This window comes from Colletotrichum orchidophilum (genome assembly GCF_001831195.1).
Source record: "Colletotrichum orchidophilum strain IMI 309357 chromosome Unknown Scaffold_21.1, whole genome shotgun sequence".
In the NCBI taxonomy this organism is placed as follows: Eukaryota; Fungi; Ascomycota; class Sordariomycetes; order Glomerellales; family Glomerellaceae; genus Colletotrichum; species Colletotrichum orchidophilum.
In genome coordinates, this window is record NW_019172977.1 from 22,216 (window position 1) to 35,068 (window position 12,853).

The 12,853-nt window shown below is 52.4% G+C and overlaps 3 protein-coding genes across 3 annotated transcripts; 2 read left to right on the forward strand and 1 right to left on the reverse strand.

The window, feature by feature from the left end:
* Positions 1-792: 792 nt before the first annotated feature.
* On the forward strand, positions 793-2,263 carry CORC01_03446 (PNG1 protein; the record flags this gene model as incomplete). Its single annotated transcript, XM_022615096.1, has 2 exons — positions 793-1,334; positions 1,390-2,263. The coding sequence occupies 2 exons, from the start codon at positions 793-795 to the stop codon at positions 2,261-2,263; spliced, it is 1,416 nt and encodes a 471-aa protein (XP_022478274.1).
* Positions 2,264-7,241: 4,978 nt separating this feature from the next.
* CORC01_03447 (9-cis-epoxycarotenoid dioxygenase 1) lies at positions 7,242-9,118 on the forward strand (the record flags this gene model as incomplete). Its single annotated transcript, XM_022615097.1, has 4 exons — positions 7,242-7,451; positions 7,548-7,671; positions 7,774-8,150; positions 8,222-9,118. The coding sequence occupies 4 exons, from the start codon at positions 7,242-7,244 to the stop codon at positions 9,116-9,118; spliced, it is 1,608 nt and encodes a 535-aa protein (XP_022478275.1).
* A 965-nt stretch (positions 9,119-10,083) lies between these two features.
* On the reverse strand, positions 10,084-12,016 carry CORC01_03448 (uncharacterized protein; the record flags this gene model as incomplete). The annotated part of the gene is made up of 4 exons (XM_022615098.1): positions 10,084-10,769; positions 10,829-11,334; positions 11,406-11,505; positions 11,701-12,016. The coding sequence occupies 4 exons, from the start codon at positions 12,014-12,016 to the stop codon at positions 10,084-10,086; spliced, it is 1,608 nt and encodes a 535-aa protein (XP_022478276.1).
* Positions 12,017-12,853: the final 837 nt, after the last annotated feature.

Sequence of the window (12,853 nt, forward strand, 5' to 3'; positions counted from 1 at the left end):
CCCTGGACCTTGACCTTGACCACTTCCACTTCCCTTGCCTCTCTTCTTCCACCTTTCGCCTTACGCAGACGCAGCACACGCAACGCAACTTCTCGCACCTCTACGTACGCTCGCTACCTGACGGATACTGCTGGCGTACGTTGCGTCCGCTCTTTCTTCCATCAATTCCCCTGGCGGCCCACCCCCCAATCGCACCCTCCTCTCCGCCCGCTACCAACCCTTTCAACACCCCATCACCCCCCCCTTCCTTCCCTCTCAACACCGCACTCTGCTCGCCTCTGAAATTCGATTCTTGGATTCTCGAATTCTACCGACCGACAAGGCACGGAATCTCGCCAACCACTACTCTCGCACAGCGGCCACGATCGCTTCGCTGAGAATCACTCATGAACGACGCCTGAAATACCCCCGACCGAACCGAAAGTCCAAGTCGGAAGCTCTTGGCTTAGGACCTCTCGACAGTGCCGAGCCTCGACTATCCAACTAGCAGACGAGAAGCATCCGGACTCGATCGACTAGAAACCACCAAACAACACCACAACAGCTTCAATCTTGGCTGGCTGGCAACCGATACACACCGACCGCGTTGCTTAGCCTTCGACGACCATCAACTCTGACGACAACGACTTCCACTCTTTAAGTCAACCAATTTCGCCGTTCTGATCTGACACAAGCACGATTCACCTCCTACTCGAAGAACACCGGGAGAGTTCCGTCGAAGACTCTCCATCCGTCCCTCCCTTCTTCGACAACCTCGACATTTGCATTCACCTAACCACCGACGACTTTGCGATGGATGGCCACGGCTACCCCCCGGGCGAAGGCCCGCCTAACGGCGATGGCGAGTACGGCGAAGAATGGGCTCGCGACTTGAGGGTAAAGTTCGAGTCACTCCTTCGTGACAAGCGTATGACCGAACTTCGAACGTCTTCCCGGCAAGGCACTCCGCAACCCAGAGAGAGCGCAAGCAGCGCCAACCTTCGTGGTCTTGCATCACCTGGGCCCGGTCGACCTTCAACTTCGCACAGCTCGACACCCGTGCCACCGACACCACCCGCTTACTCTCGCCACCTCCCCAAGATCCCCACACCTCCCGCCGCCAACGACCGCGATTCTCAAAAGTTCCGCAATTTAATGATCAGCCTTTCTCTCACCCCGACAAAGTACGAAAACCCTGGTTTGTTGGACGAGGCTCTGCAGTGTATTCCCCTCGACCGGATATACGGCGAGGCGGAAGAGGAATGCCAAGTGATGCAGGCCGAGGCTGAGAGTATGGGGGATGGACGCAAAGCCACTTGGGGCTACCAAGATTGCGTTATTCGGGCACTACTGAGGTAAGTGGATTTTCTCTACTTGGTTCATTTGAACACAGTCTAATGGTCTATTCAGATGGTTCAAGCGATCATTCTTCACCTGGGTTAACAACCCCCCTTGCCCTGTCTGCCTCTCGCCCACAATCGCCCAAGGCATGACACCCCCGACGCCTGACGAGAGTGCATGCGGTGCGCTTCGAGTCGAGCTCTACCACTGCTCAGCCAGAGACTGCGGCGCCTATGAACGATTTCCCAGGTACGGCGACGTATGGAGACTGTTGCACACCCGCAGAGGACGTGTTGGAGAATGGGCAAATTGTTTCAGCATGCTTTGCCGTGCTATGGGAGGCAGAGTCCGTTGGATCTGGAACGCAGAGGACCACGTCTGGACCGAAGTCTACTCGGAACATCAGAAGCGCTGGGTCCACGTTGACGCTTGTGAAGAGGCATGGGACAACCCTCGTCTCTATACCGAGGGCTGGGGCAAGAAGATGTCCTACTGCATCGCTTTCTCCATCGATGGCGCCACGGATGTTACCCGACGATACGTACGCAAAAGCGACTTCTGTGCGGAACGCAATAGGTGCCCCGAAGAAGTACTGCTTTACATCCTAAACGAGATCAGAGGTCTGCGTCGCGGTAACATGAACAAGGATGAGAAGTTCAGACTCGAGAAAGAGGACAGCCGCGAGGACCGCGAGCTCCGGGGATATGTCATCAAGTCCATCGCCCAAGCCGTCACCGATCTCGTTCCTGGCATGCCCAGCCCTTCGACGAGCAGCGCGCCCCCTCCCACTCAATCAGCTCCCCAGAGACGTGACGACACCAAGCTGCCTGCTGAGCAGCCTGGTCGCCAGACTGGTTCCGCAGAGTATCTTGCGGCACAGGCCAACGCGAGGCATCACCAATTCCCCCCTCACGACCCGAACCGTCGCCGCGACCTGCCTTGAAGCGTGAGCGCAACCTTGGCTATCGCTCTATATCCCAACCTGGTGGCATATATCCGCCACACACAACTTCAACCACCCTCCTGCCGACCTGAGGCCACTTCTTTTGCGGGCTGGCAATATCTGCTACTTTTTTCAAGATACCCAGTGGATGCCAGAACCCTCACCTCCCCGGCCCCGAGGTCGTCGCCGCTCACCCGCCATGGCGAGCGGCTTTTTGCGCAATTGTGCAGCACCAATTAAGGCAATGATAATTTTTTCTATGTCTAATCTACCTAAAGTCGATACAATGAAAACAAAAAACAACGGCATCATAGACCGGCGCCCCGTCCCGACACAGTAACACGCTACCACTCCTCCACTGACCGTACACTGCCGGTCGCTTTCATCCACTGGATATCCCTTGGATCTCATTGGGCACGGGGCACGAAATGTATCTACGACCACCTCATTTACTTTGCTTCATTTCCTTTGTCGAAAAATACTGCGCGTTGAATGTTCGCTGGATGTCGGCGGTACAAGGCGCAACCATGGGATAGGCAGGGCTTGCCTGGTCACTTTTATAAGCAAAGCTGCCTCGTACGACACGACGCAGCAGGGAGAGGAAGCCGGCGATCGAGGTTCGAAGCCATGGGACAGTAATGGCTCGCCATCGCGCCGGGCTGCTCTTGGACGGGGCGTTTCGGGGACTACACATGTACGCTGGATTGTGTTGCATCTTCGAGTATTTTGCATGAGCGATGAGAGGCATCAGATACGCTTTCCATCTGGCCGAATGGAGTTGACGATTGAAGAAGCTTTTATTTTATTTTTTTAGTCACCCTCCCTCCTCACAGAGAAACCAGTTTCTCTTGTTCACCAGAGGAGAAGACATGGATGGAGACATTGGACCGCGAGCTTGAGAAGCCATGTCCGCAGAATTTAGAAGCAAATTTACCCAAGTTTTGAAACGTTCAAGTTGAATCGAGATATGCACTGTGACTGACTATTTTTCGAAGCTTGCAAGCTAGTATCTCAACAATCAGTGTGTTGAATGTTTACCGCCTTCAATACCGCCTTACTACATAGACTTTGGTGAGTGCCCTGATTACGAAGACCCAATCATGAGAGAAGCACTGCCAGAGGTCATTTCATCTAGGTTTACTATCGAGTCAGAATTGCCTCAACGTCGGTGAAGTGGTGCAGGTGACTAGACTATGCGGCTAAAAGTGGGTTCGACGTAGTCAGGACTCTGCGGGAAACGGCCCCGATATGAGGTATGGAGTTGACGGAATCGATAGCAAGACAAGTTTTGATGCTTCTCCAAGTTTTCAACTAATCCATTTCCGCTGCTATCTGACCCGGCGCCCGTTTCACTTCTTGGCTTGGAGGAGGAGGACTTTCCCCCAAGGGGTTCGGTCTTTGTGGTTGGCGTTGGCGTTGGCATGTCGCGCTGGACAATACCACGGCGGTCTTGGCTATGGGGGCCTACGGCGGGTTCACTAGGTAGGCTTCTTTGGCTTATATTGGGTCCTCAATTTTCTGCATACTTACCTTGGGGACTTGAAACTACGTAATTCACCTTTGTACGGATAAGATGAGGTAAGGTAGGCTGAGTAGGGGGAGCATGAACGATGTCATTAGAAGGCAGACAGGCAGGCAGGCAGCAAGGCAGGCTGGGTACCATAGGAAGGCAGGCGAGCAGGCGTTGTGGGGGGAGGAGTGTGAGGCGATGGTGAGCATCTAATTATGTTTAACGTGCCAATTAGCCCCTACCGGAAGAAGGAGAGGGGGGAAAGATGTCCGCCAAGGATCGGGGTTTTTATTTTTCGTTTTCAGTCGCACACACTCTTCAACGGGCCCAGGGATGTCAATGATTTTCAACAAGATTTCTGTGGTTCATTGGCAAGGGTTCTGACGGGAAGACTAGAAGGAGGGGGGGAGGGGTGGGTTTCTTCTCGCTAGCAGAACGGGCGGGGAGGGGGGAGGGAGGGGCGGTTTACACCGTAGAGTTTTGTTCGGCGGTGGCTCAGGAAAGGGGACGACATGGTTGGGTTTACACTACAGATAGGCCTGGAAATGGGGTACCAGACAACAGACGTTGGATGGGACGGGCATCCATCATCGGGCTGCTAGACAGGTGAGGATGTAGGGTATGGAGAAGGCGGCAGGGTTGGACAATTGACAGGTGCGCAGTGAGCGGGTTGTCAGGCACGCTGCGTTGTTTGACCACGGTATAAGAGAGAGAGAGAGAGAGAGAGCGCAAAGGAGAGGAGAAAAAGTTGACAAAAGGTTGATGGGAAGCCGGCGCGCCGGGTTGGCGTCTTGGCAATCCGGCAGTGCAAACTGCACGGTGGTGGGGTCCCCGGGGCCTCGTAGACTTTTTCTCTGTTGGTTTGACGGGATTTTTCTTTACTTTGTCCCGGGGCAGGCTGCACAAGAGAGGGGGGACAACAGACTGCGACATGGATTGCAGCACGTATTTGGAAACTGGTTTGAGAAAAGAAACAAAAAAGCCTCGGGACAACCGGAATCGGTTTTCCTCAAAGTATTCTGGGAAGGGTTAACGGATTACACCCGAGGTTCGTTTGCGATTGCGGCGGGGGAGACGGCATCCTGCCGGGACAGACGCCCGCGCGTGCGCGCGCTTCGTAGCTTGGCGGGAGGTCGAAATTTGACATGATGTGTGATGTGTGTCCATACGGAGAAGAGGAGTCGACGCATGTCGTTTAACCACGTGATGAAGGGACGACGATCGAGATTATATGAAAATGAAAAAGGGGAGGGGGCATGCTCGTGGTGGTGTCCTTATTTGGACAACGTGGTTGACATTGAACCAGCTTGTCAGACTTTTTTTGGCTTGTCTGATGAGATGGGACGGAATTCCCACATGAGAGAGAGCAAGGACTTGGAGTCCCAGCTGCCAAACAACGTTGGACATGGATCGATCGCGTGGACCATGATGGTTTCTCGGTGATGATGTTCAAGAGCGGGACACACTGGATGGGAAACGCTGGAACATTGTTTGCCAAGAGCAAATAACAGCAAGAGGGGAAATGGGAGAGAAAGCGTCGTCGTCGTCTTTGTTGGGTGATGTTGAGTTGGTGACGAAGACTTGGGTCGCGGAATGTGGGGGAGAGGACAATCGCATAACCGGTTTTTTGATTCCCATGTAAAGTGATTCCCCAGCGGCTAGGTACTGCTAGTGATTCGAGGCTTGCGTGTTCGCGTCTGGCGCTTTCTTTTTCCCCTTCGTCCCAACCCCGTTTTGGCTATAGTGCTCGTTCTTCTCCCGTACGAGGGCTCAAAGGGGGGGAAGTTGCAGCCGTATGGATGACGACTCAAACCAGCATTTTAAGATGAAAGGGGGGCACACTTCTTTGGTGTTGGTGTAGGATAATGAGACGGATGTGTGTGGGCCGGGTAAGGATGTGCTGTTACAGTAGGCAGACGAGTTGTATGGATATTAAATATAAGGTACCCGTACAGGAGTATCCGTAGATAGGGCCAAGATATGGGGCTAGTCCGACGGTGGTGGTTGGATGCGTTGATACGAGGTACGAGAGGAGGAGCGAGAGGCTTGGCGCTTTTGAGCCTTGAGGAGAGGATTGGGTAAGTCGGAACCCCGGTTTATTAGGTCAATTGAGCAAGAGTGAACTGCTTCCGAGGGATGGATTTGGCTCAGCGGAGAATAATTGGAATATCAATGTCTAAGGGTGTATCCGATCCAGCTTGGTGGAGCTAGATATGGGATTGCGTTGGTGTTGTGCTATTGTGTTCTTGGTGCCAAATGCGATTTAATCGTCATTATCTCTTCTTGTAAGTCGTTGTGCTAGTGAGAAAAATTGATTGTTTCTTGGACGTTGTCCACGTTAAAACCCTAACGGAAATGTATTTCCTTCTTCTGTTGATGTACTAATGCAGATTGCGGTTTCTGAAACTCAATGGGCGATCATCCTCGGCAGAAGAAACTCTCACTCTTCTAACAGCTCTTCGAAATAGTCGGCTGTTCCACGAACACGTATTACAGTCTCTCACCGAAGCGCAAGTCTGGTCCGTGACAACCCCTAGAAGCAAAATCACCGAATCCCGAAGTATGCCGATGAGATGCAATCATTTGCACAAAAATCAATGCATGACTGTATGAATGAGGGAAGAGTGTGGCTCTGATGAAAATCTAGTCCTGCGATGACGGAGGTTGCAGTCAAATACGTATCATAGTGCTTCTATCGACCACCTTGGCACATGGCAACAAGAAGTCTCCTTTAGCTTTCCTCTTTTTCTTTCCCCCGAGGTGGTCGGGTCAGAGATTTTGCATTTACAACGGGCCATGATAGCGTCTTGAATCCTTACTCGCGGCAGCTCGCGCTTGTTAGCCATGCCGTCTCCGCTTACAAACTCTGTCCACCCACGCACTTTGAATGGGCGACCCTGGGAGATAGGACGGACTGGACCAATAGCAGCCGGCGTGATTGACAAAACCAAGTCCGCAGAACCCAAATAGGGTCCAGTCTAGCATCAGCATCGGCGATTTTGGAGCCTCGAATGTGTTTGAATGAACATTAATGTACAATCATACTTCGATAAGCAGTGGGAAGCAGTAACGGGAGCCAGGATTCTTGACGTCTGGAAGCATTTCCGGGGTAAGTGGGACTGCGGCTCTCATGGCGGGGGGGGCCACAGCCATATCCCGCTTGCGGCTTGCGGTGTACCAAGACCCGCCCATCCTCGTGGTTGTTGCTGAAAGAGAACAAAGGCGTAAACACCTCCTCTCCGCATCGTGGCGAATTAAGTTTTGACTTTCTCGGCCCTCGTGTCCCAAGAAACCAGCTCCACGATTCACGTCGTTGATAAACTTTTGCCTGTTTCACAACGTCGTTTCTCTTAATACCCTCCACCCACCCGCGCCTGCACGCACCATCTCCCCCCCCCCTCCACCACAAACAAAGCCTGCAACCGCCACCTGAAGGCCCGGACCCCCCAAAACAGCTCAGATCACACAATGGCGGGCCACTTCCGCGCCTCGCTCGCAGATCCACCCGCGAAATCCTTCCCGGATCGGCCCCAGTTCTCGGCCTTTATGAAGCCGTGCCGCTTCGAGGGCGAGGTCCGGAACCTGGAGGTCGTCGGCGCCGTCCCCGCTGAACTGGACGGCACTTTTTTCCGCGTCATGCCCGATCCCCAGTTCCCGCCGTTCATTGAAAATGATCCTGTACGTTTCTTTTCTCCCCAGCCATAGTATAATTTCCTGTGGAAACGATTACGTACTTGGTTATAAAATCTGAATATTTGTCTCATTCGATGATAGTGGTTCAATGGCGATGGAAACGTGTCGGCGTTCCGTTTCCACGACGGCAACGTCGATTTCCAGCAAAAATACGTGCGCACAGAGAAGTTTGTTCGAGAAAGAGAAGCGAATCGAGCTCTGGCAGGTTCGTCAATCAAACCTTTTTGACCTTTTCTTTTGCAAAAAAAAAAAAAAAAAAAACCCCCCGCGGCTATATGGCTCTGACATGAGTGTTTCCGTAACTCAGGCGCATACCGCAACAAGTACACCGACGCAGTCGAATTCAAGGTCCGCACCACGGCCAACACCAACATTTTCTACTTCAACAAGTCCCTCCTCGCCATCAAGGAGGACGCGCCGCCCTATCTCATGGACCCGAACACGCTCGAGACGAGGGGGCTCTGCGACTTTGACGGGCAGCTGCCGAGCTGCACATTCACCGCGCATCCCAAGCTCGACCCCGCCACGGGCGAGCTCGTGTGTTTCGGCTACGAGGCCAAGGGCGACGGGACACCCGATGTTTGTTACTTTCGTATCGCCCCCGACGGCGAGTTCATCGAGACTGTGTGGCTTGTGGCGCCGGTCGTTGGGATGATTCACGACTGTGCCATTACGGATAACTGGGTATGTGCGGTTGCAAAAACACAAAACAAGAAGACAACCATCGTAGAGTCGTAAACTAATCATATTTTCAGGTGCTGTTTCCGATGATCCCGCAAATTTGTGATATTGACAGATTAAAGTCGGGCGGAGAGCACTGGCAGTGGGATCCCAACGTGCCGTTCTATCTCGGCGTGCTGCCCAGACGCGGGGCCAAGGGCAGCGACGTAAAGGTATCTTCTATTGCCCCATCCACCCCCTATCACGCTCCAAGCAAAGTTGACAATAATCCCCTCCCAAAGTGGTTCCGCGCCCCCAATGCGTTCCCAGGCCACACCACCAATGCCTACGAGACCCCCTCGGGCACCATCGTCTTCGACCTTCCCCTAACAGACAAGAACGTCTTCTTCTGGTGGCCCGACGCCGAGGGAAACGCCCCGGACCCCCACGACATCCGCGCCGAGTACGTACGCTTCGAGTTCGACCCCCGCGTCTCCGCCTCGGACTCCCCCTCCTCCTCCTCTTCCCTCGACCTCCCCGCGCCCGTCACGATCCTCCGCCACGACATGGAATTCCCCCGCATCGACGAGCGCGTCCTCTCGAAGCCGCACCGCCACAGCTTCTTCGACATGATGGACCCGTCGCTGGGCACCGATTTCGCGGCCATCATGCCCGTTCTCGGCGGCGGTCACCCGCTGTACAACGCGCTGGGCCACCTGGATCACGAGGAGGGGAGGCTGGAGGTGTATTACCCCGGGTCGCGGCACATGGTCCAGGAGCCCGTCTTCGTGCCGAGGACGGAGGAGGCGGTGGAAGGGGACGGGTTCTTGATTGGGCTGGTGAATAATTATGCGACCATGGCGAGTGAGCTGCACGTCATTGATACGAGACGGTTTACGGAGCCTGCGGCGGTGGTGAAGGTGCCCATGAGGCTGAGGGCCGGGTTGCATGGGAATTGGGTTGATGGCAAGGAACTGCGGGAATGTAAATGATGCCCCTTGGCTTGGAGGTCTATGGCACACTTGTTCATTCGAATGAAGTCTAGTCACAGGAGACATCTATGTCGAGGAAACAATCAGCGCTAGAGATGTCCTCACGTGAATATCTTGTTCGCGTCCACCATCTTTCCCTTTCCATAGAAAACCCCTGTTACCGAGTCTGTTTGGATTGTAGTTGCAACCGGACCTGTCGCAAAGCACTTGACCCGGGCCCCACGGGTTAACGACATCGCAGTCCGGGACTTTGAAAACTTGATAGCCTGTATCAACGCACGGTTTCGAGATCATGGGATTTGAATGAGCTTTGGAGTTCCTGGAAGTTTGGCGTGTAGTATGCGTCCCCATTTAGACAGAATAACCCACCTGAGCTAGAATATATATTCTTACCAGACGTCAAGCTAGGCACTAGCCCCAATCTGGTTAAAGAGTGTGGTAGCTGCTGACGCTGCTGAAGCAGGATTCGGCCGAACCCGGAGCTACATCGACACTCGATGAAGTGGAGCTCCGATGACCAGCGAGCCCGTTGATCGATTGGTCTGAAAAGTGTCTGACCTCACTCCCATACAGGGGGTAGGAATACAACAGCTGAGTGAAGTTGATGCTATACTTATAAACAAATTTCACTTCCTCAAGAAAACACCTATTTAATTTGTTCTGTCACGGTGGTAAACCACTCGAGCCGAGTCATTTGTACATCAAATGTATTTATCCCTTGACAACACTACTGAGTACAGGTAAGGAGGGGATATACAGGCATCCTTGATTTACACGTGAATCAGAAGATTGATGCCGACTATGGAACGCAGAAGTATACAAAACCCCAAAGATACTGATTTCTGAAACAAAACAAGATAGAAAGGGAAAAGAAAAGGTAAAGTAGCTGACAAGAAACGACAGTATGAAGCAGATATAAGTGTTGCATGTCGTTTGAATAAATGTTGAAAAATGCGGATCGCCTCTCAAAATCCATGAGACTGATGGGTGGCATGAGGAAGCCCATTTGTTGCGATGGATGCTTGAGACGGTGGTGTAGTCGCTGCGTCGCCCTGACTAGTAGGAGTTTGGACAGCTTCCGTCTCCTTCGGCATCGTCACCGACGCCTCTCCACTTTCGTCCATATACTCTCCGATCCATTCCTCAAACTCTTCATCGTCCAAGTCTTCGAAATCCTCGACAAATTCTTCTTCTTCCCAAACTTGAGTCTCGTTATGCACTTCGGCGAGAATCATTCTGCGTCGTCTCTTGGGTCGGGGTATACCGGGTAGCAGATTGTCGCGGTATGCTCTTGGGATTTGACCTACACCATTTCCCTCTCGGATGTTTTTCCCATCGTACTCTGGAAGGTCGAGCTTGCGAAAATCGTATGGCGGCAGATTCCTTCGCTGCTGCAACACTTGCCTCAGCAATGTGAGATCGGGTAATCCTCTATAACTCTGCGTATGTGGAGCAAGATCGGGGTGCTGTGCTGGGCCGTAAAACTCGTCGTTGGTCAAAAGAACCCACCCAGGATCGTGGGGCGTCAAATCTTTGGGCCAGCATTTGTTGTCCTGGAGGCCGTACCACTTCGTATCTTTTGGTAGACCATCCCAGTCAGTGATCTTGAAGATGGGTCTCGCAGTTTCGATCGAGACCCAACTCGTGACCGCTGTAAAATAATTTCAGCCAGACGAACAACACAACTTTGGTTCTGCGTTGAAAACCCACTGGTGGTACCGTCCGCGCCCTGGGCGCTTCGACTGTTGGCATTGACCGTCTTAATGTGCTTGCTCTGGATCCAGGATGTCACGATACCCGCCCGGGTAGTAGAAGATTGGGCGCCATTCTTGTTACAAAAGCCAGCCCACATTGCTCCGGCTTTACGGTTCTCGTCATATGGGACGAAACGAATCCGCTGCCCCATGCCTTTCTTTTCCGCTTCCTCGTCCTTGGGCCAAAAATAACGAGGCGGAAATTCGTCTCTGTCACAGCCAACGGCAATCTCATTTCCGCGCTTATCTTTCTTTGGCAAACCGTTAGCGGACCTGAGAACACGACGTGGTATAAAGCCGTTAGCCCATGGCCAGCCCCAATGTTGATTGGTATGGGCCAATGTCGTCACCGCCGTCGACCCCCAGACATCGGTTGCAGAGCCGTCGTTATTGGTTGCTTGCGTTGCGCCGCAAGTCCATTCGGTCATGGACCTTGTATTCCGGTGTATGTCCATCACAGATCTACGGAGATGTTAGATCCCGAAGGGATTTTAGAACAGCCTGAAAAAAAACTTTGTCAAGTGAATACTTACGAGTAATGGTAACAAGCTTGCGTCCATTGCCTTTTACACTTGATATCAGGAACTCTAGTTTCGTAAAATCCAATGGGCTTTACGGTTTCCGTCAAATGGACTGTGATTAAGTTTCCGCATTTGTGTTCTGACGTTTCGGTATCACCTACAACTCCTATCCTCAAGATAGGCTTCACGGCGCGAGCAACTAATACGCACACTGATTCTGATGACGCGCTGGAAGACACTGAACTAGTCAATGTCTCACGTTTGGGTGTTTCGGATGTTTGGCCACGGTTCGTCGCTGTCGTCTTACCTGCCGGCTTATCTGGCTTCTTGGTTGGATCAGGTTTAGACTCCATCCTCTTGCAAGCCGCCTTGTCCTTCTTGTGGCAGCCGGTGCTGACCCCCATGGAGTCAGGCGCGTCGATCAACGCTCCAAAGAGGTCAAAGTTCCAGTCGTGGACTCCACATGCAGGTCCAACCCAGTCGCCAAAGAAGGAAGCGGCCTCGAGCCCGTTCTCAGCAAAGGTTTTTGCTCCTTGGATGGCGGCCCTGGCTCCATTGAGAGCGGCGCCTCCGGGGATGAAGTTGATGCCGACATCGATGATTGACTGGAAAGCTTCCAGCATAGCTGCACAAATGATCTTATCCAGCACAGCGAGCCCTTCGACAACGATGTTTAAAAGTTCCTCGGCAATTTTCAAGTCGCAAAAGCATTTGGCTGGAACCCATTGATTGCCGTCGGCATCCTTCTGTATGAGAGACGCATCGATTCGCTTCCCTTGGTATGGCGTACCATCACACTATTTAATTCAAGTAAGCAGCCTTCTTTTGTTGAGGGCAAAATATCTTGCTTAAACAAAAGGAGATCACCCAGATCCACCCGCAGAAATCCGAGCTTACCCCATAACTATCAGAACCAGCTGTCTTTTTACACCATTGTTGGCACGGTGCCAAAGACTTGTCCCGGTTTTGCTCGGTGCTTAAGTAGTGAAAACATTGACCAGTGACTTCGTAAATAGCCAGGAGAGCTTTGTCGGAATCTTGTGGGAGGCATCTAACAACACCGATAGAGGTGTAGAAAGGAGTAGTATGACGAGAAAAGCTTTCATGGTTGTAAAAGAGGCAGGAAAAATTGTAATCGACGTTCTCAATATGAGGATTCTATCAAATTCACATGACGATGGCAGGATCGTTGAAATTCTCCCGTCTCATATTTGTACTCACATTCTTCGACATCCTGAAGACAGCTGTTCATTCAGCCCTTATCAAATTGAGATCACCTCGTATACACCAACGCATCTTGGGATTTGGAGGCCATCACTGCCCGCTAAATGAAACCAATGCCCCCATGTTGATTGAGTGAGGGGGGCCACTGAGTCGAAAAGGGGGCTTATTTGAGGCATGGATCAGTCACACTCATCAAATAGGAGGATGGTTGGGGGATTGAAGTCAGGGTTGATGGC